The sequence below is a fragment of the Platalea leucorodia genome (genome assembly GCF_965183815.1).
Source record: "Platalea leucorodia genome assembly, chromosome: 20".
NCBI classification, from domain to species: Eukaryota; Metazoa; Chordata; class Aves; order Pelecaniformes; family Threskiornithidae; genus Platalea; species Platalea leucorodia.
Window position 1 is genome coordinate 7,680,493 of NC_138842.1, and position 26,799 is coordinate 7,707,291.

At 57.0% G+C, this 26,799-nt stretch overlaps 1 protein-coding gene across 1 annotated transcript in view; it reads right to left on the reverse strand.

Annotated features, from left to right (window-relative positions):
- Positions 1–17,127: 17,127 nt before the first annotated feature.
- DSCAML1 (DS cell adhesion molecule like 1) overlaps positions 17,128–26,799 on the reverse strand; it is a gene marked incomplete at both ends in the record, with an annotated part of 109,092 nt that continues 99,420 nt past the window's right edge. Inside the window, 13 exons of the mRNA XM_082330568.1 lie at positions 17,128–17,570; positions 18,824–19,135; positions 19,682–19,876; positions 20,130–20,282; positions 20,720–20,838; positions 21,191–21,221; positions 21,324–21,479; positions 21,573–21,860; positions 21,948–22,136; positions 24,151–24,249; positions 24,521–24,684; positions 24,800–24,917; positions 25,146–25,299. Of these exons, the coding sequence (XP_082186694.1) occupies positions 17,128–17,570; positions 18,824–19,135; positions 19,682–19,876; positions 20,130–20,282; positions 20,720–20,838; positions 21,191–21,221; positions 21,324–21,479; positions 21,573–21,860; positions 21,948–22,136; positions 24,151–24,249; positions 24,521–24,684; positions 24,800–24,917; positions 25,146–25,299 (2,421 nt within the window). The remainder of the gene's footprint in view (positions 17,571–18,823; positions 19,136–19,681; positions 19,877–20,129; positions 20,283–20,719; positions 20,839–21,190; positions 21,222–21,323; positions 21,480–21,572; positions 21,861–21,947; positions 22,137–24,150; positions 24,250–24,520; positions 24,685–24,799; positions 24,918–25,145; positions 25,300–26,799) is intronic.

Here is a 26,799-nt window from a genome sequence, read left to right on the forward strand (position 1 = left end):
TGTCCTCCGTTGCCCCAATTAACCTCACTTGACCCCCGTGTCCTCAGTTGACCCCACGGTCACCACTTTCAGGGGTTCACTTGACCTCGGCTGACCCCCGTGTCCTCCGTTGACCCCAATTAACCTCACTTGACCCCCATGTCCTCACTTGACCCCACGGTCACCACTTTCAGGGGTTCACTTGACCTCGGCTGACCCCCGTGTCCTCCGTTGACCCCAATTAACCTCACTTGACCCCCGTGTCCTCACTTGACCCCACGGTCACCACTTTCAGGGTGCACTTGACCTCGGTTGACCCCCGTGTCCTCCGTTGACCCCAATTAACCTCACTTGACCCCCGTGTCCTCACTTGACCCCACGGTCACCACTTTCAGGGGTGCACTTGACCTCGGTTGACCCCCGTGTCCTCCGTTGACCCCAATTAACCTCACTTGACCCCCGTGTCCTCCGTTGACCCCAGTTAACCTCTCTTGACCCCCGTGTCATCACTTGACCCCTCGGTCACCACTTTCAGGCCTTCTGGTGATCTTGGTTGACCCCCGTGTCCTCCATTGACCCCAATTAACGTCTCTTGACCCCACGATCACCACTTTCAGGGGTTCACTTGACCTCGGTTGACCCCCGTGTCCTCCGTTGACCCCAGTTAACCTCACTTGACCCCCGTGTCCTCACTTGACCCCACGGTCACCACTTTCAGGGGTGCACTTGACCTCGGTTGACCCCCGTGTCCTCCGTTGACCCCAATTAACCTCACTTGACCCCCGTGTCCTCACTTGACCCCACGGTCACCACTTTCAGGCCTTCTGGTGACCTCGGCTGACCCCCGTGTCCTCCGTTGACCCCAGTTAACCTCTCTTGACCCCCGTGTCCTCACTTGACCCCACGGTCACCACTTTCAGGGGTGCACTTGACCTCGGTTGACCCCCGTGTCCTCCGTTGACCCCAGTTAACCTCACTTGACCCCCGTGTCCTCACTTGACCCCTCGGTCACCACTTTCAGGCCTTCTGGTGACCTTGGTTGACCCCCGTGTCCTCCATTGACCCCAGTTAACCTCTCTTGACCCCCGTGTCCTCACTTGACCCCACGGTCACCACTTTCAGGGGTTCACTTGACCTCGGCTGACCCCCGTGTCCTCCGTTGACCCCAGTTAACCTCACTTGACCCCCGTGTCCTCACTTGACCCCACGGTCACCACTTTCAGGCCTTCTGGTGACCTTGGTTGACCCCCGTGTCCTCCATTGACCCCAATTAACCTCACTTGACCCCCGTGTCCTCACTTGACCCCACGGTCACCACTTTCAGGGTTCACTTGACCTCGGTTGACCCCCGTGTCCTCCGTTGACCCCAATTAACCTCACTTGACCCCCGTGTCCTCACTTGACCCCACGGTCACCACTTTCAGGCCTTCTGGTGACCTCGGCTGACCCCCGTGTCCTCCATTGACCCCAATTAACCTCACTTGACCCCCGTGTCCTCACTTGACCCCACGGTCACCACTTTCAGGGGTGCACTTGACCTCGGCTGACCCCCGTGTCCTCCGTTGACCCCAATTAACCTCACTTGACCCCCGTGTCCTCACTTGACCCCACGGTCACCACTTTCAGGCCTTCTGGTGACCTCGGTTGACCCCCGTGTCCTCCGTTGCCCCAATTAACCTCACTTGACCCCCGTGTCCTCACTTGACCCCACGGTCACCACTTTCAGGGGTGCACTTGACCTCGGTTGACCCCCGTGTCCTCCGTTGACCCCAATTAACCTCACTTGACCCCCATGTCCTCACTTGACCCCACGGTCACCACTTTCAGGGGTTCACTTGACCTCGGCTGACCCCCGTGTCCTCCGTTGACCCCAATTAACCTCACTTGACCCCCGTGTCCTCCGTTGACCCCAGTTAACCTCACTTGACCCCCGTGTCCTCACTTGACCCCTCGGTCACCACTTTCAGGCCTTCTGGTGACCTTGGTTGACCCCCGTGTCCTCCATTGACCCCAATTAACCTCACTTGACCCCCGTGTCCTCACTTGACCCCACGGTCACCACTTTCAGGGGTGCACTTGACCTCGGCTGACCCCCGTGTCCTCCGTTGACCCCAATTAACCTCACTTGACCCCCGTGTCCTCCGTTGACCCCAGTTAACCTCACTTGACCCCCGTGTCATCACTTGACCCCACGGTCACCACTTTCATGCCTTCTGGTGACCTTGGTTGACCCCCCGTGTCCTCCATTGACCCCAATTAACGTCTCTTGACCCCACGGTCACCACTTTCAGGGGTTCACTTGACCTCGGTTGACCCCCGTGTCCTCCGTTGACCCCAGTTAACCTCACTTGACCCCGTGTCCTCACTTGACCCCACGGTCACCACTTTCAGGGGTTCACTTGACCTCGGTTGACCCCTGTGTCCTCCGTTGACCCCAATTAACCTCTCTTGACCCCCGTGTCCTCACTTGACCCCACGGTCACCACTTTCAGGGTGCACTTGACCTCGGTTGACCCCCGTGTCCTCCGTTGACCCCAATTAACCTCACTTGACCCCCGTGTCCTCACTTGACCCCACGGTCACCACTTTCAGGGCTTCTGGTGACCCCGGTTGACCCCTCTGTGTCCTCCGTTGACCCCAGTTAACCTCACTTGACCCCCGTGTCCTCACTTGACCCCACGGTCACCACTTTCAGGGTTCACTTGACCTCGGTTGACCCCCGTGTCCTCCATTGACCCCAGTTAACCTCACTTGACCCCCGTGTTCTCACTTGACCCCATGGTCACCACTTTCAGGGTTCACTTGACCTCGGTTGACCCCCGTGTCCTCCGTTGACCCCAATTAACCTCTCTTGACCCCCGTGTCCTCACTTGACCCCACGGTCACCACTTTCAGGGGTGCACTTGACCTCAGTTGACCCCCGTGTCCTCCGTTGACCCCAATTAACCTCACTTGACCCCCGTGTCCTCACTTGACCCCACGGTCACCACTTTCAGGGTGCACTTGACCTCGGTTGACCCCCGTGTCCTCCGTTGACCCCAATTAACCTCACTTGACCCCCGTGTCCTCACTTGACCCCATGGTCACCACTTTCAGGCCTTCTGGCGACCTCGGTGTACCCCTGTGTCCTCAGTTGACCCCGTGTCCTCAGTTGACCCCACAGTGACTTCTTTGAGGGGTTCACTTGGCCTCATATAGCCCCCACATCCTCGTTTGACCCCGATGTGAGTTTTTTGAGGGGTTCACGTGACCCCATGTGACCTGTGTGTCACGTCAGGTGACCCCCAAATGCCCTTGGTGACGGTCCGCCGGGCCAGCTTGTCCTCATTTGAGGCTATTGCATTTAACGGCCCTCCAGGCTCTGGGGTCGTGGCGTGCGACGGAGCCCAGGGCCTGCCCGACTCTGCCGGCCGCTGCAGCCTCTCCGGCCCCCACCCGCGTCTGACACCCGCCCCAAGGCTGGGGGGGGGTCCGGCGGAGTCGCGCGGGGCCTCTCCTCTGCCGTGCGCTCGCACGGGCCCCCAGAGTCTCACGGTCTGTGGCAGGGTACGATGTTGGGCCTCAGCAGCGTCTGACAGAGTGTAGAGCATCCGTTAGACCACACGCTATTAGAAGCATGTAATGTGATCTGTTTATATAATTTTGGATTTATTATACATCCTTCATATGTCATATACATTGTATTCTATAATTACGTCATGTATACAATTATGTAAATGCTATGCAATAATCATAGCCGTCCTTCAGACTCTATAGCAGGTACAAAGTCGGTTGCAGCTTGCAAGAGATGGAGGAGACCGACTGAGCACCCCGGACCTGGGCGCCCTGAGCAAGGTGGCCGCCACGGCCGGAGCGGGATCTTCCTCTTCCGGGGCTCACGGAACCAGCACAGCGCAGACCATGTGCTACAACAGCGGGAATTTTGTTTAAAAATAAAACTTTGCTTTTTTTTCTTTTTATTGACACAGGTGTATGAAATCCCCAACAAGAAGCTCTCCGAGCCGCCCGCGCTCCCCCGGGATCAGGGCTCAGCGAAGGGCAGAAAAGCCGTTTGTAGTGAAAGCAGCGCGCTGGTTGCCGGCAGAGACGCTCCACACCTGAAGCGGCAGCGCACGCAGAGACAGACACGCAAAACCAATCCTGTCCCACGATTCTACCGTCTTCACACCAAGCTTAGCACAGCACCAGTCCAGACAAGTCACTGGTAGTAATAAAATAGGAAACCTCCACCGCTGAAACGCTACAAAACACAGTGTTGCAGTTGAAGCGACAGCTGCCCACCTTTCTCGCCCCTTCTTTCCACCCCTTTCAAACCAGTCCCACGCTCAAAGGCGTCTTTACAGATTGTCCAGGTCGGGCTCTTCGTTTTCACAGAGGGGCGGGCACGCAGATCCAGCCTAGCGATGCAGCATTCCCTTAAGAAAGGCACTAGGCATTTGGGGTTTTTTTCTTTTTAAAGTAGCATCAGAAAGTTAACTTCTTAAGAATAAAGATCAAGGAGGTAAAGGGAAAAAAAGAGAAATCAATCTTAGGCTTACCTTTCTGAAAGAACAAGAAAAATACACTGTATAGTGCCTGGATTGACTTCGCAGAGCACAGCCATAAGGCACGGTCAGGACTGCTGCGCTTCAGTGGTACCTATCTAAGGAAGAAAAGCCAAGACTTAAGTTTCTTAAATCAGTTTGAGACACAAACAGTGCACAGAAAGGACACGTGCAGAAAAATTAGTGATACATGCCACAAAGATCGCTCTCCCTAACCTCTAATACCTGGAACAATACCCATAGGAACGGCTCTTGGGACATAAACCCCAAAGACAGGCTTGCAATAGCTCTGCTAGGCATGATTTAATTTAGCGTTCCAACAAGCCTGTAATAACAACAGGCTTGTATGGGGCAGGGCATCACTACTCTGATCACACACACTGTGCAAGACGAGAGTTCAGGCTTCTAGCTGGCCAGACTTGGCTCTCACGCAGCCTGGGCAGCGGCAAGTCACGCCACACTTGAACACACTTGCACTGGGTTTACACGGCAAGTCAGAAATGAAGTGGCTCCAAACCCAGCGCGGAGCTAGTGGCAGCACTGGCGAGAATATGAAAAAGAGGGACATAAAACCGTAGTGCTCCTCACAAAAGGGTTTTTAGCTGGTTCTCCGGGACAAAGCCAGGATATAACTCTCATACACCAGGACTGGCTGCTCAGGCTCACAAGTGTAGCATGCGGCTCTACCGAGAGCAACCAGAGCTGCCCCGTGTTCCTGTCTCAGCAGCACAAGTGCTGGGCTTGCTTCTCCAGCAGCTCCCGCAGACACAGCGGCCAAGGCTGCCCCGCGTAGCTGGCAGAGCACTTCGCGCAGGAAGAGCGGGACTGGGTCACGATGCCGCTGACTGTTGCGCGAGCGGGCAGAGGGAAAAGAACAGCTCTCCTTCCCCGAGCGCAACACGCGCTGGCACCACCTTCTCTGTAACCCGGCACCTTCGCCAAGGGCAGGCCCTGCTCCTGGCTGCGCCTGGCCCCGCTCTGCCCCACTGCAGAGCCCCATGCCCACCGACGTGAATCTCATCACTGTGATGCATTGGCAAGTTTCAGCCCTGGCCCCAAAACAGCAACGGTGGTGACGGCCCGCAAGCGTTGCGGGAGATCTCCTTACGGCTCCAGAGAACGTTCTCTTTACTGCAGAAAGGAGGGGAGTAAAGAGAGACCGTCCATGCCTTTAAACTGCCTGGAACCCCCCGCGTCAATTTATAAAGCTGTAGATCTAGAGAGAAACCAAAACTCTACATAAAACAAACATTTTATGCTTAGTTCCCTTTGCTAATACTTGTTAAGAAGTCCTTGCCGCCAATCGCAAGCCCTTTCTCTGCGATCTGGGCCCAGCTACCGGCCTCTTTAAAAGGCTAAACTCCATCCAACTGCCATAATCCCACAACGTTTCAGGCTGCAACCCTCTGCCTAGTGACTACTGCCGCCCTCAGAGTGGTGCAAGTAATGCCAGGCGTGCCCCAGAAGGCTCACAGCCTCTCAGGGCACCCAGAGCACTGCTTCAGGCTGCGATCTGTGTAGCCCTGCTTCACTCAAATCCTCTCAAAAGGAACCACGCGCTTCTCGCACGTCAAGCATATAGGAACAGAGTTAAGTAGCTGAGTGTGCAAGTCAGGCTTTTTCAAAGTAACTGCTGAGTACTGCCTTTTAAAGCCGTGAGATCGTTCTACAAATACAGAAGTTTCCCAGACCTGTTTTAACGAAAGCTCTGGCAATACCTTAGAGCGATGGAAATGGAAAGAAGAGCCCCCATGTTGTTTGATAGCCATGCAGAGCACCGCTGCGTTTCTCTTCCTGCAAAGCAGGCAAGATACCAATGAATACATCGGCTGCATCTACCAATTCCCCAAAACAACCCGGCACAAAGACAGCTGGCTCCCGCAAAAGCTCTCTGAAGAGGACGGAACATGTGTGAAGGCCACCGGTCTGCAGCAGCCACCATGCAATTACGATAAATAAACCATCATATTTACCAGTGCAACGTTCCCCGAGAAAGAGCGCATGGGAGTGTCCAGCGACGGCTGCTCAAGCCCAGCAGGGCCACAGTCAAGTTGGAGCACCGAAGCACAAAGTGCTCAAGGCTAAAAAAAGAGAAGCAGCAGCCAGTTCTTTGCTCTCACTCAAACCCTTCCCCCCCTCTCCCACCCCTCAGAAACAGGTGAAACTGTTCAGCACGTCCAGCTGCCCGGAATCCGGTGCTGCCAGCGCTGCCGGCAACGGAACGCATACGAGAGAAATCCAACTCTCAGCACCGTCGAGGGCAAAATGCCTGACAGAAGCTGGTCGTGCCATCTCCAGGCAGAAAGGGAGGACTCGAATCGTACGCAATAAACGCTATTATTACAGGCAAGAGGGAAACGCCATGGCAAACAGGAAGCAATCGCAAGATTCTTCCCAGGTCTCCCATTTATTCCCCGCGGAAAGTGACCTCCCAGCTGCTCGGAAAAGCCTGAGCCAGACACACAGCAGCGAACAGACCCAGACCTGGTACCATGAACCACAGGACACACCACACCGACCTCGGGACTTTGTTTCTCAGAGCATTCACAGCACAAAACACTCCCCCAGCCTCCAGGGCATCAGCTCGGGGATCCCTTGTTGCGATACTTTTCTCTACCAACACCCTGGAAATAAGCCTGTTCTCTCAAACAAGAGGTAGGGGTAAAGGACTCTGAGACATACGCTGTATAAAACACCACTCTGCGCCATTTCGTGCCACTGCTTTGAAATCTGGAACCACAAAAACCTGATAACTGATCTCCTAAGAGGCAGGACTGACCTCAGCACGAAGCCTCTAAAGGAACCCCCTTCCCCTTTGGTGCGTGGCTGGGCTGCGGCCGCCCAGGCAGTCGGTCCCCAGAAGTCGTGGGCGTGGAGGTAATGTGCTACATGGCCACGTGCGCAGGGGAGGAGATGGAAACAAACGCCCGGAGAATATTCTTGGCCGTTTCGATATTGTTATGTGCAACGACCAGTGCTTTCTGAATGTCCTGATATGAGTAGCCTTGGCTCATTAGATTCTCGATCTCGCTGGAGAGTTGCAGCGCCGCGCTGGTCCCACTGCTGGCTCCGCCTGTTGGGCAGCTCCCGGCTTTCCGCGCAGAAGTTATTCTCCGTGGTAGCGGCTTTGGCGGCCTTTCTGGAACTTGAGAGCCATCTGAAAAACCTGGAAGGAGAAACAAATGCATCACTTCAAAAAAGGACACGTGGTTCTTGCTTGGAACAAAGCGGGAGTGACCTTAGACTGATAAATGGCACTTCAAAACCAGGCCACTGAAAGCTACGCCGCTTTCTCCAACCAGCCTAGCCTCTGCCACAACGGTACGGGTTAGCTCAGCTTCCCCTCTCGGGCAAAAACAGCTCTGCAGATTTTTTTAACTGGGAGGCCACATCAGGCTCATTTATTAAGATAAGACCACACGAATAGAAAAAATTGACAAGGGATATACGAGTGCGTGGGAGCAGAGCTCAGAGATCAGCCTTAGAATAAGCAGCAGAGCCCTGCTGGGAAAAAACGACACGGGGTACATCCAATTTTACCGTGCCTCCCATTTCCTTTCAGAATCCGACGGCAACCCCCAGCTTAACTGTCCAGATGCTGAGAGAACGGCTGGCCACGTTGCAGCGTGCTGAGGGAGTATTCGCACAAAACAAGCGCTGGTGGTTACAACTCCTCCACCACAACCGCGCCAGCAACTGGATTACGTCCTCCGAAGGCTCCGCTCCTCTTCCTCTTCTACTTGCCCGTAGCCACATCATGCGCTACTCCTGGGGAGAGAAAAGTCTCGCCAACAAACCAAACAAGACACCAAACACTGCAACACACTGCTTAACGCGTTAATCCAACATCTGACAATTTTTGAGTTCTAACCTCCCGTATCATTGCAGAAAGCGGTTTTCCCTACTTTGCAAAGCACAAGAAACTTTTCTGCATGAATATTTGACATCACCTTAAAGAAAGTTTTATTTGTCTTCTGCGGAAACTCCTCAAGGCACTCCAGCTGGAGTTTTCTAGCAGTACAACTGGTGTACAACAGACAAATCCGTAAGACTAAGAATGTCCAAACAAGCCCCTTTTAAGAGTGGGCACCGCGGCACCGGTCAGAAAAGCAGCAGTCATCGCGGAGCCGTTCTGAAAAACTTGTACCAAAAGCACTAAGACAGAGAAGGCTCTGCAGGAAACAAATTCATTGAAGCTTCCTCACCAACCACAACGCGACTCAACTCCCTAATCTTCAAAGTACAAGCTTCTTACCCGTAAAAAGCTCTTTGTACATTTGAGAAAAAGGACTACCCACTTCTCTCCCCCAAATTGGCTTGGGAAATAGCTGTTTCAGCTTGAACTGGATCAAACTTCAGAGACCATGGGTCAATTTGAAAGGGCAACTACTAGCACGGCTTGCTTTGGTAAATGATTAAGAAACTAAACTATAGGGCACAATGCAGGAGAACATAAATCTGCCAGAGTGTCTCCCGGACTGGTCAGGCTTGCTGAACACCAGGCTTCAGCAGTAGCAAACACCCAGCGTTTCAGAAAAGGGCATGTGCTTCCCGGAGCAGTAACGCTCAGCGTTTCCGCAGCGTTTTTCAGGAGCAGATGCCCTAACACTACAGAGCAGGGCAACGGCACTGTTACTCCAGGGCTGTAGGAACAAAGAAGGGTCAACGATTAAGCTCAGTGCTTCTCCTGGGAGCAGGACGTGAGCTCTCTCTGCCCCTTCTTGCCCCCGTCAGCCACGCTCCACAGGCGCAGTGGCAGACTGAAAAAGTGAGGCAGGGAGCAGGGAGGAGTGACAAAAGCCAATAAACTTCTCTGCACCACCAGTAAACTCTTCCCTGTGCTGGAGAAGGGCAAGCCCAGGGAAGGGGAAGAGGTGAAGCACGGGAGCAGAAGACGCTGGGGCAAGCGGTCGTGCGTACAGGAGGCTCTGCCTCCCATCTGCCTCCAGAAGGAGCAAGAAACTCACTCCTCCTCCTCGGCAAATCCCCCGGGCGTTCAGGCATGCTGAAAGCCCCCCAACGGGAGGAGTTTCAGAGCTTCCTTCAGAGCTGCGGGGCAGTTGGAGGGAGTAAGCCCAGCATTTTTCAGCAAGGCTCTTGGAGAGACGAGGCTTTGGTTTTTCCCTCAGAGAACGCGCCTTGCAGCCAGAAGGACAAGATGTCCTCTGCTCCCCAGGGACAAAAAGCTGACCTTGCTGAGCCACCGGGTCCAGGCTCCAAGGAGCCGACAGCATCCAACAGCACACTTGTGCCATCTGCTGCCAACAACCGCGGCCGGACCGAAGCCGGACAGAGACTTCGGTCGTGTCATCTGCCACCTCAAACAGCGACGAGCAGTCACGGCCTGAGGTTCTGTCTCACGCCCGGGTACCAAAGGTATGCCGTGCCCTGTAAAGGGCGGCTTCAGCAACGTCCTTTAAGCTGAGAAAAGGTTCTCCGCACGGTGATTTAAATGTGATTTGCTAGCTCAGGGATTAAATGACCACGGCGGCGCATTCCAAGTTGTAAACCAAACCAAACACCTAAGAACCAGTGTAATTCTGCCTTGTAAACATGATTTTACAGCTTAGGTACAAAACCTCGAGTCGGCGACAGAAGTTTCAAACGTGCAGAGCAAGCCATCAGCACCCACTACAACATGAAGAGTATGGGTGTCCTCTAACCTGTTACAGGGTCGTTTTCCAAAGACGTTCGGCTGAAGGCAGGCGCGGCATCGGAGATATCAGACAGTGTGCGGCGAGCGATAGCAACCGGCAGTGGTGGATTAGGGCTATCATAACCATCTTCTTCATTGTCTGACTCTTCGGGCCCGTTGCTGGCAGTGGCTGCTGCCAGATCCCCTTCATCTGGAATAAGAGGCACATTCTGAGCTCTGGGACCGGGCAGAGCCTCTCTCCCTCAAAGCAGACTCTGCTCCCCTGTAGTCCACAAACATGGACAGGCCACAAAACTAAGGTTTTGCTGCCCACGTTCAATGGAAGCTCTTTCCAGAAGGCAGCATTAGATTAAAAATACTTAGGATAGGTGTGGGCTGAGAACTGATGCCCAGGGAAAAAAAAAATCCTCTTCAAACCAGCAATTTTTTTAACAACCGTTGAGTATTTTCATTCCAACCAGGCTTCTCAACAAGATCCCCACCTGCAGCCTGCAGCACGCAGGCTCAGATGTTTCCACGTACACCCTAGCTATTTCAACAGCGAAAGCAAGCGACGTTTAATTTGACCTAGAATGCTGTTCCGACTGGGACCGGGACCAATTCATTGTACCTCAGTTTCCCAGTTGCTTTTTCAGCACAGCCGCTCACCAGGAGCGATGACAGTCTGGAAAGCTGAGGGCGCTGCTGGGGAGGGGCTGCCGCACGTTGCTCCGTACGTACAGCCGTCCGTCTGCCGGCTGCGGTCCCAAACTCCGAGGGAGAGAAGACGCATTTCCCTTCGGACAAGTGACAGCGGTCAACCACCACCTCGTCTCTGCGAGGGAGATTCTGCACAGATCCCCGCTCCAAAGCGAAATCACCACTCTTCTGTGAAAGAATATTTGTTCCAGAAAATGCTCTGGTAATGTCTGTTGCAATACAGCATATCAGCTTAAAAGACTTTAATTGATACCACCAGAACACCACCTTTTAATACAATTTTGAATTTCAGCTGCTACTGCTCTCAAAAGGTTACGGGCAGAAAGGGGTGGGAGCGGTTGCCCGACTCCTGCAATACCGTGCAAGGATTCTGCAGAAGAGCAGTAGTCGCACTTCACTCCCGGTGAGCTACGTTAGTCGAGATCTGGTGAGCATCACCGGGGAAAGGCAGCAAACCAAGCAGGCAAAATCTCCACCCTAGTAAACAAATATGCCTCCGGTCTGGAGGGAGAAGAAACAAGATATAAACATCAGAAACACATTTATGCCAAATTTAATTAATATTAAAGCGGCCTCTAAAATCCACAGCGGACGTAAGAAGCGGTCACCTTATAGCGATTCTGTCCAAAGAAATGACCTGGCTTTCGGGATTCTCAGCAGCCCGGCTGCCAGGTCATGCTGGCACCAGGTCATCGCGCAAAAGGAAGCTGACAATATCGTACACATTATACATCACCTACTTCACATAAAGACCAACTCAGAAGTGAATTCATAAAAGAGCTAATGGCAACGGTAGCCCGTTTCCTATTGCCGCAGCCCAGGGTAACTACCGCCACTATCTACCGATCTTTGGATGCCGATTTCATCTGCTTTCTCTAAATTGTGTATTTTGAATCCGTCAGAGATTGAAACTAAGGCTGACAGAGCTGTGTCAAATTCTGTCCCTGGCACCAGCATGGGGAGAGCCCTATGATTACCATTCTGTAAGCTAGAGAAGAGCACGCTTGCTAGAAAACAACAGACCTGGCAGCTAAGGAGTAGATCGCATCGGCAGACGAGGAGGGTTTAATTTTGGGGTGTTCACACTCTGGGGTTGTGGACGGACCGCCGTTCAAGCTCTGAAAGAAAAAAATTCAAAGCAGGAATCAGAAACATCACATACACCAGTGCAAAGCTGTCAGCCGGTCATTCGACACGTCCTCTGGGGGAACGGAGCACCTTCGTTATCCCAAAGCATTTGCCGACACCCGAGAAACCCAGCGGGGCTGCGACAGTTTTCCCTCCTGTAGCCGACTGCCTGGTCACCCAAAAACTTCAGGAACTCCGTATCTTTTGAGACTCCACTGGCTTTGGCAAATTCAGCTCAGACAGGCCAAAAGGCCAAAATGTTAACGGGGGACAAGAGGACACACATACGGAGACAGAATGACAACCGGGCAAGTGTCATTTTCTTAGCCAATCTGGCTAAAAATGTACTTGCTTTCAATTTGAGAAAGCTGGAGGTTTTAAAAGGAAAAATTAGGGGAATGGAGTCAAAGAAAGCAAAACTGCCCGGGATTTCTTTAAGAAAAAATATGTTGGACTACTAAGTTACACATCATGACACTGGTAATAGTAACAGATCCAAATTTAACTCAGATTTTAGTGTTAAACTAATCACAGCCACTGTGTGCAGGTTTTACAGGACCGAAAACTGAGTTAGTTCCATTTTTTCAGCATACCGGCTCCCTGTACGAAACCTCCTCAGCTTTCCAAAATTGAAAGGTGAAGGGTGATCGTGAAATTGGGTCTCGTGGCTGCTCAAACCGGGATTTCAGCCCTGCTGCCAAGAGGCACGAAAGCACTTCCCTAACAAGTCCTCCCGTTATTCCCCCTTGCCTGGCATTCCCTAGTTCCTTTCCCTCTCTCCCTTGGCATAAGATCGCCCTATTCAGACGTAAACTAGAAGAGGGCACCTTGGAAGACTTAATTTCTCATGAATTACCTTTACCTCCAATAAGGCCTACTCACCGCTGGGTTGTCCAGGCTGAGCGTGCTCCCAAGCCGATGGCCGTCAGCCCCGGACTCCATCTGCGAGGCCAAGGAGAAGGGAAGCGAGTGTCTGTTGGACAGTTCTCTCCCAGCCCAAGGGTCACCAGGGCCGAGAGCTACGGACGGGGCTTTTGGAATGGGCCTGGATGGCCGCAGATCCGCCTGACGGCTGGAGGGCACAGGGGGGGGGTTTGTCTCTCGAAGGACAGTCTCCTGGCGTGCAGGGCAGGGGACGTCTCTGAGGTCGACCTTCAGTCCCAACGGAACGTGGCCTGTCCGGAGGCGGTGGTGGCGGGAGATCTCGGAGCGTGGGTGGCATCGGCAAAGGTTTATCCTTGTGAAGAGTACCAGGTGCAGCCTGGAAGGCAGAGGGATGTAAAACATTGCTTAACAAAAGGAGTCCAGCCCCAAAACATACAAAGGAGGGAGGCGGGTGACAGAAGGGTGAGTTTTGGTTTTCGCTTTATCTATTTTTACAAGAAATTATCTCAGAGGATGTGGAGATAACTCTCCGCGTCTCCACAAGTTAACCCTCCAGAGACACCTTCTCCACAGGCTTGAAGAGAGAACACAGTAACTACGTGCAGCTACCGCTAGGCACTGAACACCCCAGATTATTTTTCTTGAAGGAAAAAAAAAAGCTTACGGCAGTATTAGACTGGATTCCAAACAAAAGATACCTATCATTTAAAAAAGAAGATTTAATTGTGGGTTATTTATACAGGTAAACATTCATCAGCCAGCTATGAATATTCACACAACTGGATATTTTCTTCTGCCTGAACTTGCAAGCGTAATTTCATGACTTCATCCAAACCAGCCGAAGAACCGCTGCCGTATCTCAACAGCCACTGACCCAACGCCAGCAAGATCACACTACTGCCTTCTGCCCGTCAACCAGAAAACCAGTTACTCTCTCCCAGTCACGCACCTTTCATTCCTTCCTTAGTTTTCTATCGGACAAAATGCTCGATGGAAATATTTGTGAAGAAAAGGAAAGTTTGGACGGGAATACGACCCCTTCCCACATCTAGCCTGCTAGCTAGAACAAAACGAAAGCCCATAAATGCGGCCCCAAGGGGCGTAGGCAGCAGTGGCTGAGGCTGGAAACCAGTAAAGACATGGGTAATAACAACAACTTGGTAGTTCGACAGGAGGACGCCGGTTCTCCTAAGTGAGCAGGTACTTCAGCTTAGGACCAGCTTCTTTCTGGCAACTGCATGGACAAATGGGAAGAAAAGCCCTTTCAACAGCAGAAAGGGACTCTCCTACCGCGGATTCCAGAAGGAAGGGTGGCCTGGGGAGCTACTGAGATCGGAGAAGGAGGACGCTCGACCTGAAAAAGAAAAGAATGGGAAAATCAACAAATGACAAAATCCAGCAGAACTCCTTTTCTCTAGAGAGGCTTTCGAGCTCTGTGACTTGTACCGGCTTCAGTATCACCAACGCTAACCAATTACTACGTTAAGAACCATCGTACACCAGTAAACGCAGGCGATTTCACAGCACCACAGCGTTTGACTTGCAGCAAGCCTTGCCGATCACCGGTGGGCACGCAACCAGAAACGCACGTTAGCAACGGCACAAGAAGACGGGCTGCTTGGCTGGGGTACCAAACCTGCCTCGCTGGGCCCGCAGCAGAAGCAAGCCGCTTTGCTTTTCGACACAAGAGGGCACGATCTGCTGCGCATCCTACGTAGCGCTGCAGGCACCGCTGTGCAAACTGCCTCGACTACAGCGTCGTGGCTGGTGCAGCAGTCGCTAGCGTGCACCAAACCCTCCATTTTTGTCCCCGGAAAGCCGCCTTTCAACCTAGCAAATCGGAACAGCGCCTGTTCTTCTCCTTTCCATAAATGTTATTTTACAAGCAAGGCTAGCGCTTTCTAACTCGGAACAGCTTTACACAGGTTTAAACTCACTAATGCCACCAAATACAGAGTACTAGCTCACTGCAAGCCACGAGGGGATGTCACACGGAGGAAACTGCTTTGCTTCCCCAAGCTGTGCGTACAAAAACTCCCTCCAGGAACACGGTTGACAGTTTAGTACGCTATTTCACAGGGTGGCAGCCAGAGAGAAACACGATCGTAGGTAAGCCAGCGTAGAGGATTCGTGCTGACCAGGAAAGGCAGCTTATTTTAGTGAATTCAACTATTAAAAACTCAAACCCGCTTCCCTGTGCAGTAAAACAATACCAGAGTGCAGATGTCCAGGAGCGACAACGTGCTTTTAGGAAAAAACGTGCAGGGATCCGTGACGAATGCCCGTCTCGTACACACCTCCGGGAAGGAAGCAGCACGAATGGCAGCGAGTTGCCACGCCTTTAGTACACAAACTTATCAGACACCATATAAAAAGCTGACAGTCAAACTGCCTTCCTCAGCAAAACAGCCTGCCCGCCACCCAGTCGGTCATCGGGACCTCGGGAAGACTCCGTCTGCTTGGCTGCATTCGCCGCTGGGGAAAACGGACGAGTTTTTGCCGATACGGCTGAACTATGGCTAATAAACGAAAAGCAACATTGCTAAGCATGCAGAGAAGCGTTACTGCGTTAACCTAGCAGTTTTAATACCTGTGCACAGCTTTTTTCCTATTCTCTTTTTTTTTCCTCTTGAAAGAAGCGCTGTTTTTATGTTGAGATAGGAAGCTTACGTGTTTGTACGGGAAGAAGAGATGGAACCAGCGGGCAGCAAGCACGGATGGAGAAAGCGCTGAAAACAGCAGCTTATAAATTACAGGAAATAAATAAGGAAAGGAAAGTGCGGGGAGTTAACCGACCAGACCTCAAATGGCACCAGAACCTCCTCTGGAAGGCGCAATTAGAGTTTGGGTAACTAAACCAACGGTGCGTAACAGCGGCCTTGGCTATTTTTGTCTTCCTGGGGTAGCAGAACCGGTAAGGAGGTTTGCCGGCCCTGGGCTGCACCCGCTCCCGTTTGCGCTGTCAGATGCGCCCGTACGAAAGGCGAAGGTATAACTTGGGCTGCTTTGGCGGTTAATTGCTACGGCTGGTGGTGAAAACCGAGAGGAAAATGGGAACAAACGAAGGCGGGAGGCTGGGCCGCGCTTCGCTGCACTTTTTACCACGCTGCGCCGTGACCTGGTGGAGCTTCGCCGTGGTTCACCGTGCCGGCGTGCGCCGCGATACCGGCGTCCTCGGGGAGCTGTGCGGCGTTTTACCGTCCTGTGCCGTGATTCACCACGACGGGAGGCAGCGACACCACGATTCGCGGCGCTGTGCTGGATTCACCGGGCTTCACGCTGGTCTGCGCTGCTCCACCGCAATTCATCGCGCTCAGCTGCGACTGGGGACAACCGTGCCGTGCCTCACCTCACCTCCCGCTGCCGCGCAGAAGCCACGCGGTGCTGCGATGCATCGGGGAACGAGAGCCCCGCCGAGAGCGAGTCGCCGCGCTTCGCTGGATTCACGCACGGCACCGGAGTGACGCCGCACTCACCTGTGCTGCCGGAGCAGTGCCGGGCCGTGCCGGGGCTCACAAGGCTCCGTGCGGCAGTTCGCCCCTCCAGCCAAGGTGGGTTCGCCGTTCAGCACGGTTGGGCTCACCGGTGAGGCGGCGCTGCTCACCGGGGGCCGCGGCACGGCGTGGCAGGTGCTGGGGTGTCCGTCCCCGGGACCCTGCTCCCATCCCTTCCCCTCCTCCTGCCCAGGGCTCTGCAGGGAGGCCCGGGGCTTCTGCGCCGGAGGGATGCGGGCCGCCCCGCTCCGTCCTCCCGTGGCGTTCTGCCCCAGCCCCTGCACCGCCTGCTGCCCTGCTCGCTCAACAAACGCCCACGTATAAACATAACCTTTATTGCACACAGCGCTGGGTTTTTTTTCATAGAAAAAGGTATGAACACATAAGCATTTGCAAATTGAAGCAACTCCTGTTGTTTTCAGAACAGTAAAATAGCATGCAATGTCTTTGAGACGTTCCTTTTTAAAACCACCGACAAGATCAGGGAAGAAAAAAAAAAAAGTCGCTGAGTCTTTCCTTGTGCCCTTTCAAATTGATGTGAAATATATATATGTTTACATATATATTATATTTTTAAATCTGTAACATCAAATTCTTTGTGCCCTGGTTTCTTTTTCTGTTCGGAGAAGAAGAAAATAGCTTCATTTATACAAAAGAGTTCATTATGTACAAGTTTGTTAATTAAATATAAATGGCGCGGGAAACGAGCAGCGTCCGTCGCGGGCGGTCTCCGGCTGGCGCCCTACACCAGCGTGTAGGACTTGGAGTAGGCTCCAGCCCCCTGTTTTTGAGACCTGCCTACGCCCGATGTGCTCATTTCTAGGAGCGAGTCCCTGGAGCCCCCCACTTTGGAGTGCGCGGGCACCCGCGCCTCGGCGGCGGCGGGGGGCTCGGCGGCGGGGGGTGCCGGGGCGGCGCTGGCGGCGGGCGCCGGGGCGGCGCTGGCGGCGCCGGGCATGGGGAGAGTCCTTTGAGGTAAGGTGGTTGCGGCGGAGGCCGGGGGAGGCAGGCCCAGGGGCTTGCTGCCGGGCTCCAGCGTCATGTGCCGGGCTTGCGCGTGGTACGCCCGGGCGAGGTTGCGGATGGAGGCTTCCCGCGGCGGCACCACCGGGCAGGGCTCGTGGGCGTCGGGCTTGCGGAAGAAGGCCTCCGACTTGACGTAGAGCGGGAGGTTGCAGTAGTCGCCTGCGAGGGGAAGCGGAGGCGGGTGAGGCTCTGGCCCCCACCCTTTAGGAACGCACCACGCTACGCCATCGAGTACCAGATACCGTGCCTATAAAGTATTATCATCAGCCCGTATTGCCCTAATGTGCAATATAATCATGTAATATACGTGTAATATATGTGTAATATACTAATATAACGTGTAATGCGGTTTGACGTGCTCTATACATTGCGTTGCATAGAGCACGACGACTATCTAACGATGTACTCTGGGACAAAAGAACGTTATACACCGCTATACAACATCCTTACCTTCTTTTATATAAAACACGTCATCTGTTACGTCTCCAGGTCTATCACGCACTATATCGCTAATAAATAACATCCCTGCTATCGCGTCTTATACGTGCGGGCTACAAGGCAGCATCTGGGGTGGTATACATCGCGTCCTGCTCTGTAACTCTTTTGCGTCAATATTTGGACTGCATTGGTAACATCTATCACAGCCCACAGTAAACAGCAGTGTTCCCTATTGTGTTTACCAAATATTGCGCTATGCTAAGGGAAGGGGAAGGGGGGAAGAAATACTAAAGAATACTAGGGAACGGGGACAACAGAAAGGGAGGAAAGGAACAGAAGCACCAATAGTAAGGAGGAATAGGAAGAAATAGAAAGAAAAGGGAAGAAATGGAAAGAAATTAAGTGAGAGGAGAAAAGTGGAGAGAAGAGGCGCAAAGCAATGGGAAAAGGAGCAGAGAAAGCGGAGAGAAGAAAAAAACGTGAAGAGGAGGCAAGCGAAGCGAACAGAAATGAAGTGAAGAACGAGAGGAGCAACGTGAAGAGGAGCAGACGAGAAGTGAAGCGAAGCGGAGAAAAAGAAGAGAAGAGCTGTAAGGAGCAGAGAGGAGCAAAGGGAAGAGAAGGGTACGTAGAGGAGAGGAGAGGAAACTGGAATTGTCAGATGTTGAGTAGGTTCTGCAGGGACCTTTCCCCGATTGTGCTGGGATCTAGAACAGATCCCTGCAGAACCTACTGACATCAGCCAGCGCTTCCAGCAGAAAGCCTCACGCAAGCTAGAAAGCGAACGCGGACAAGCAGAACAGATGAAAGCTCAGTGCTGCGGAGGGTGGGAGAGGGATGCTTTGCCCACCTCCTCTCCTACCCTTCCCAGGAACTCTCCGACAGAGAAGAATACAAGAATGGAGGTACTGAATTACGGAACGCGTCGTTGACGAGGAAGCCTCCGCCTAACGACAAAGCGCGCGCGTACGTACTCTTGCTGGCGCGGTGCGGGATGGGTACGGCCACGCTCTTGCCCCGCTCGCTGTCCTGGGGTTTGGGCGGGGAGGCTGTGAAGCGGCAGATGCCCGGCTCCGACGGGGTGCTCATGGAGGTCATGCTGTCGGCGTTGTCGGTGGTGCCGGTGGTCATCTGGTCCGAGGAGCTGTCGGAGATGAAGCACTCGGTGATCTCAAACTTGGCGTGCTGCAGCTGCTCCTCCAGCTTCGCGTGCTCGTAGGCGCGCGCCAGCTCCTCGTAGGTAGACGAGGCGCTCTCCGTCGACACCATGCTGTTCCGGCCCTTGTCTGCGGAGGAGAGGACGCGTCACGTACCTGGGAATTTTCCCTGGCCTGGGAATGCCGTTTTCCACACGGCACACGTGGGAACGCCCTGGCTGCCGAGCTGCACCCGGCCATCTGTCCCCGGAGCTGGGCACGACCCCCGCTGCTCAGGAGCCCCCACAGAGCTTCTGGAGGGGACCAGGAGGTGCCAGCACAGCCCCACAGGCACCAGGGCAGCCGCATCGGTTAACCTGGAGCCCGACGACTCCCAGCAGAGCCGGGAGCGCAGGGGACATCACCCCAGCAGCTCTCGGAGAGCGCGTGATCTGGCACAAGGGCCCGCTACCCGCGTGGGTCCCATTTATGGTACTATTTGCAATCTTATCTTTACTAGAAATTGGAGTACACGTTTCAACGCTGCTGCTTTCAGCCGTGGCTCTTGCAGCGGACGGCAGGGTCCCACGATCCCATTGACTTCTGCAGTCACCCCAAACTCGTGGTTTGGGGTCCCCGGCAATGACTAAGGTACGCCAAACCGGCAGATCCCCGCTAGCGGCAGCGCTGGCCTACCCGTGTCCTGCGAGAGGCTGGCGCTGTAGCTGTCGCTCTCGGTGACCGTGATGCCGTGCTGGGAGCCCACTGTCCTCCAGTCAGAGGTGAGGGTCCGCGCGGGGGTGGACGCCTGGCACTTGGTGAGGGTCCACTGGCTGGAGTAGCGGTTGCGGGTGCTGTGCGCGGACTTCACGCTCTTCCTCGACACGGGGTCTAAGGGACAAAGGTGACAGCGTCACAGCGGGCCACTGCCAGAGACAGCCAGGACGCTGTCCCATCTCCCTGGAGCGCTCCCTGCTCCTTCTGCCTCACCAACAGCTGCTTTTGGGCACGGCCAGAGCTGGGGGACAGGGTCTGCCCCCCAGCACCCTGCCGCGGGGCAGCAGGAGCACCCCTCTGGACGGGGACGTGCCCCGCGCTGCTCGCAGCCAACCCACCCCAGCCCCGCGCGACCGCAGCCACTTACTGGTGCCGGGGCGGATGTCCGACATGTCGATGAGGGGCCCCGTGTTCTGGATCAGAGCAGGGTGATGCAGCGAGACGCCCGTGCAAAAGCTCTGGGGGTTCACCGCCTGACTGAACTCCGTGTCCGTCACCGGGATTGTGGCTTTGTCGTCCCCTGCGGGAAGACACCTGAGCTCAGACCTCTTTCTCTAGCCAGGAGTTTGCTGTAGGCGCCTGCTAGCCCACGCTCAGCCCACCCACGGGCTCCCCTGGCTTCCCCGCCGCAGGGAGCCCCGCCGGAGCTTGGAGCACAGAGGGACGGGGGATTCGCCTGGCTGTTCTCCAGCCAGGGCGGCGGTGTGACAGTAACGCCCCGCACCGAGGCAGCGCCTGGCCGAGGAGATTGCTGCGGGTGCTGCCCGCGCAGCCAGCCGCAACGCCAGGGGAGCGGGACCCGCGGGCACACCCCCGTGCCCTGCTCGGCCGTAGGGCAGGAAGGGGACAGCCTGGGGCCAGCGCAGGCTTCCCGGGGCCAGACGGGATGCCGCCCACGTCCCTTCCCCGGGCAGGTGCTGCCGGGGCCCCACGCCGCAGGGAGCGCGCGGTGCTTACCCAGCTGTTTGATGCCTTCCTTGTCCTCGATGAGGAGCTGTACCCGAGGGATGTCTATGTGCAGTCGGGGGCCCTGCGGGGGGCCCTTCACCGGCGTGTCAAAGCTGCGGTTATTCTTGCTGTGAGGCAAGAGGGGACGCAGACCCGGCGATTACCGGAGAGAGCCCCGGCGGCTCGAGGCTTGCCGCCGGCCAGCCCGCCCGGGGCTCAGCTCTCTCGGCTCTCCCCCAGGCCAGCTCCAGCGTGGGTGCTGGGACGCGCCTGCCTCACCCCTCCGGCAGGCCAGAGCAGCCCGGAGCACCAGGCTGCTGTGCCGCAGGGGCCGACGCAACCTTCCCGGGGCCGAGCCCAAGGTGGTCTGAAACCGAGTCAGGGCTGGACCCGGGCTTAAAAGCATCCAGGACCACCCCCACCACCCAGCGTTGCCCGGCTTTCCCACCCTCCGCCAGCTCTTGCTGCTCAGAGACCCACCTGATCAGCATTTCAGCCAAACTCTTGGCATCTGTGCAAGAGAGACAAAAAACAAGGAGGAAGGTTTTTTTTAGGAGAGCTGGCTCCAGGAAAGCACAGGTCCCGTGCGCTGTGCCTCCGAGCCCCATCTCACCTCGAAGCCTCTTCAGCCGCTTCTCCTTCCTCTTCTTGCGGATGATGAAGAGCAGGGCCACTCCCAGCGTGGCCAGGATCACGGGGCAGGCGATGGTGAAGAGCTTCTTCACGTCGTCACCCTCCCCTTGGGCGGACTTGATAGGGGGGATGGTGCCTAGGGCAGAGGGAGGGCGGGCGGGTGGGCGGTCGGCGCTGCCGGGAGCCCCCCGCCCGGGCAGCGCGGCCCCCGCCCCGTCCCCCCACTCACTGCCATCGTAGTCCAGCGTGGCGAACTGGGTGGTCTCGTTGCCGCAGCCGGCGCTGTTGCAGGCCTTCATGCGGAGCTCGTACCACGTGGCCTCGCGCAGCTCTGTCAGGAAGACCTCGCCGGAGCTGTTGGTGCGGAGGCTCTGCCAGACCCAGTTGCCCTTGGGCCGGTACTCCAGGACGATGGCGGTGATGGGGCAGCCCCCGCTGCTCCAGCCCTGCAGGTTCAGCCTGGCGTGCGTGGAGTTGATGTGGGTGAAGAGGTGCTGGTCCTTGCTGAAGGAGGGCTCTGCGGGAGAGGAGCCGTCAGGAGGGCCGCGGCGGCGCGGGGACCGCAGCGTCCCCCAGCAGGGCAGGGAGACTGGGGCAGGCTCACCTCTGCCGTGGGTCTTGGCCTCGATGATCTCGCTGATGCGGCCGGCCCCCACGCTGTTCTTGGCCGCCAGTTTCACCTTGTACCAGGTGCCGCACTTGAGGCTCTCCAGCTTGAAGGAGCGCTCGGAGGAGCTGATGAACACGTCCTTCCACTCCTCGCTGTTGTCCACCGAGTACTGGAGCACGAAACCTGGGGGAGCAAGGACGGGGCGGTCGCCTCTGGGCACATGGGCTGCCGGTGGGAGGCGAGCAGCGCCCGGGCAGGGCGAGCGAAGCAGCCTGCGGGCTACCCTGCGCCCGCCTCGGGGACGTCCCGTGGCCAAGTCCAATGCCACCTTGCCGTGCCAGGGTACCCGTTACGCACCGAGTCCTGCCCAACCGCACGCACACGAACGGCGATGGCAACGCAGCCCTCTACTCCTACGCTACTGATGCGGTTACAGTTAGCCCAAAACCATCAGCAGGGGTGAGCTGCTGCCTTCCCGGACCCTGTACGCGGCCTGAACGGAGGTCGACTTGTCTGCCCGCTCCGCCCGCCGCACAGGCCCAGGCAGGAGCCACGGGCAAGAGACCCGCGGGCACCCCCAGCAGCTAGCCACCTCCCGCGCGCTCGGGCAGAGCCCCCGGGCCGCTCCCCCGTGACGCAGCCCCCGTCTGCTCCCCGGCCCCGCATCGCCTGCCTCCAGCGCCACCAGCACGGCCCCCATTGCTGGGTTTCGCACGGGAGTGCGAAACGTGATTGATTGGTGCGAGGCTATAAAGGGAAAGCCAGAATTAACTAGCTCCCTTGGGAAGCTACTAGGAAGTTGCTTCTGTCATTGCATGCCGCCTCCTCTCCCATGATTAAGAGCATTAGGAAGCACACTGTGTCCTAAACGAACAAACCTGTTACACTGCCGTCAACGAGACGCCCGGAGACGGCTCGCCAGGGTTTCCCAGGGAGAGGCGCGCGCACAGGCACGGAGCTCCGGGCGAGGGATACGCCGCCGCGTACGTCGGTGCCCCCCGGGGCAGCGCGTCTCTGCCGCCCGGACCGTTCTCACCTTGTCGGCTATACAAAATCCCAAACTCGCGCGGCGCATTGACAGATTTGGCTATTTTTGCAGGTTATTTTGCCAATTCTCCAATAAAAATAACAGAGAAGAGTAGGCTTTCTGCCTTTGCGGGTGCGTCACAAGCTGCACAATAGAGAGCTCGCAGGGCTGCTCCGGGTGCCGACGTCGTCGGGGTGCCGGTGCGGCGATGCCAAAGGCGCCTCGCGTCAGCCCTGCGAACGCCCAGCTCTGGCTGGGGCAGAGCAGCACCGAGGGAAGGGAGGCTTCTCCCACCTGCGCCGAGGCTTCCCCGTGGCCGGAGGACGGGGGTACCGGGACCGTCCTGGGCTGGCACGGCTCTGCCCGCGGGCGCACGCTTTCCTGGCCACGTCGAAGCCAGCCCCGGCACCCCCGCACCACCCACGGCGCCTGGCACCCTGGTGCCTGCCACCGGTTATTTATTTATTTTGTACATGCAGCATGTTTTTAATATTTCTAATCCAATTATAACCAAATTTATCAACAGAGTCCACTGGAGTGAAAGGCTGCTGGCTGGGGAGATTTGCTTGTAATTACTTTCATGCTTTTAATTAATTGTAAGCGAGGTCTCCTTCCTCGCTCCCCCCTCCGTGTGCAGCTGTTTCAACATGTAATTCATGAGATGAATCGGAGCAGAAAGGAGGCCCTGGAAAGCAGGGATGCTCCCGGAGCCCTCCTGAGGCCCCCAGGCTGCCAGGGACAGGGGACGCTGGGGATGGGGGACAAATCCTGCCCGGTCAGGTCCAGAGCTGCACCGATGCCGGGAGACACAGAGCAGCCACGGGGGCTGGCCCTGGCCACCAGCACCTGAGCAATTAATGACGTGCCTGTGGTCAGCCACTTCAGTCGCTGCGTCTTGTCCCAAACACCTTAGAAGCCCCCGCGTTAGGACTACCAGCCCTCCTGCAAGCTCAGAGGCATCAACCTTGCTCCGGAGCGTTTCCGAGGCATTTCAGAGAGGGGAAACCGAGGCACACAGACATAAAGATATGTGCAGCGCGCAGGGCTATGCCTGAAAACATGTGCCACAAGCCTCGTGCCCCAGCGCCGGGACCAGAGGCACCCACGGCTCCGGGATGGGGACGGGTGCTGTGGTGCTGGTGCCGGCCCCGTCGCTCGCAGCAGCCGTACCTCGGATGGAGCTGCCCCCGTTGTCCCCAGGAATCCACGCCAGCGTGATGGACGATGCCGAGGTCTTGGAGACGGTCAGGCGGGGCTGGTCCGGGGGCACTAGGGAGGAGGGAAAAGCCCGTGAGCACCTCGCACGCACGGGCTGAAAGCGGCCCGAACGGTGCCCCCCGAAAGGGGAGACGCCAGCGAGAGCTCCCGCTCAGCCCCTCGCACAGGGAAGACCCCGCAGCGCTTCGCCCCGCCGAGCGCAGCGCACAAGCAAGAGCGCAGGCTCGCTGCGCCGTCCGCCGCGACGGAGCGTGTCCGCGCAGGGCGCGTGCTCCCAGACGCAGAGGGGGGACTGCGGGCCGCCCCCACCAGCGCCCCTCACCTTGCACCAGCAGGTTGATGATGATGGTGTCGAAGCCCCAGGTGTTGGTGGCGGTGCAGGTGTAGTAGCCCGAGTCCTCCGCTTTCACCGAGGGCAGCACCAGCGTGCCATTGGCCTGGATCAGCCGATGGCCATCCACCGTCACGGGGATGGCCGAGTCCTCGCTGCCAGGAGAGGAGAGGGAGCATCAGCAGCCGCGCGTGACACAGCAAGGGCGATGCAGCCGGCACCGGCCCCCCGGCCTGGGCTGCGGCAACGGCTGCCAGCCCCCCTCAGTACCTGTCCTTGGTCCACTTGATGGCGGGGACCGGCTCCCCAACCGAGTTGCACGGCAGCCTCACGTCCTTCATCCATGGGGTGGTGACGGTGCCTCCGAAGGAGATGATCTTGGCGGGGGCTTGGGGGCAAGGAGGAGGTCAGCCTGGCGAGCAGGCCCCGCGCGCGGACCCCCCGACGGGCGATGAGAGCCAAGACCGCCCGAGCCGTCTCTCCTCTGCCCCGGGCACGAGTCGCCCCAGCTGTCCCTTGCTGCAGGCTGATACGGAGCAGCCAAAGCAACCCGAGGGGCAGGGGACAGCGGAGCCAGCATGCGCGTCCCCCCGCGAGCCGGCGGCCCCCGCCGTACCTTTCCCAGCAGGCTCGATGGTGACTTTCTCGCTGATGTTGCCACGGCCGGCGGAGGTGACGGCAGCCACCCACAGCATGTACTGCTGCCCACGGTTCAGGTGGGCAATGCGGTAGAAGAGCTGGTCGGGGCTGGTCTCGTACTCGCTGGGGGCCTGCGGAGAGGGAGACGGGAGAAGGTGCAGCCTCCGTGAGACCTCACCCTCAGCTCGGGCGCCCCAGGCACCGCGGCAGTGGGAGCATCGCCACCAGCCCAGGCCAAACAGAGGCCAGAGCAGCGCCCGAGCTGTCAGCAAGGAAAAGCTGCCGCTGGGCCAGCTGCCTGCACCTGGGCATCCCCACCACCCCCCCCAGGACCCCCAGCCCTGGGCATCCCTACCACCCCACTGCCAGCAGGCTCCTGCCCTCGCTCCTATCCCCGGCCAGCTGGCAAAGGAGGGCCTCGGGCCCCCGTCACCCCACCCGGAGCGATCCCTGGGGAGCTCCCTTTGCTCTCCAATTCCTCGAGGTGCCGTGGGTTTGCTCCCAAGCAGCGAGTCAGCTCTGCTTGGCGTTTCTCAATGCCAGCGTAAACCGGCTGGTGTCGTAATTTCTCCAGGGAGCCCGGGCCAGAGCCCGAGGAACAGATGGCTGCGACGGCATGATTTGTTCCCGGGAAAGGACGCTTCCCCGGCCGCCCGCCAAGCTGCAGCGGGGGCCAGGCACGGAGGCAAGCCCCGGCCGGGCTGCCGAAAACCCTCTGCGGTTGCAGTGAGCAGCCAAGGGGTCCCCGAAACCCCGCGTGGGCTCACCCCCCGCAGCGCCCGCAGCGCCCGTCCCCGACCCCGCGGGCGCTCCCGGCCTGGCTCGCAGCGAGGCCGGGCGCAAGCGCCGAGGCTGGTCTCCATCGCGTCGGGGCCAAAGCTGCCCCGGCCCAAGCACGCCGCGCGGGGAAGGGCTGCCCTGCACCGCTCCCGGCCGCCCCGCCGTGCCGGCGCCGGAGAGGGGACGGGAGCTCAGCGATCCCTGTTGCACGGGATGGATGGGGTATTTACGTGTGCAAGCGGGCGACTGCGCGCAGGTATCTGCGCGTTCGCCGCCTTCAAACGCGCGCCCTTGTGGGGCCCACGGATGTAAATGTACCCCACAAGCAGACACCTATATGAATATTGTATAGTATACATAATTTTTTTTACCCAAATGACAGTTTTGACAAGATGCCAAGAAAACAATATCGCATCCCAGCGGTTTTACCAGTTGCTTTGATGAAAAGATTATGTTGCCCTGGAAACCAGAGGCTCAGATAGTGAAATGAGTTTGAGAAGGAGCTTTTGATAAGCACTAGTCTACAGACCTCCCATCAACCTCTCCCGCACAAAGGAGGGATGGGGCCAGGTTTGATTTCTGTTTTATTTTCGGTCAGCTGCTGGCATCTTTCCCCTTCTGGAGCGAGCGCGGGGCGGGGGAGATGCCGGAGGAAGGGAACAGCCAGGCGATGGGGCTACGGCCTGATGTGCAGTGCCCACGGGTGCCCTTGCAGCTCCAGGCGCACGGACCTGGCCCAAGGGACCTTTGCTGCTGCCGCCGCCTGGCATCCGCCCGCCCTCCCGCTCCCACTCAGCCAGCTCCGCGTTCCTCCGCACACCCTGGCGATTCCCCAGCCTTGTCCCCGTCCC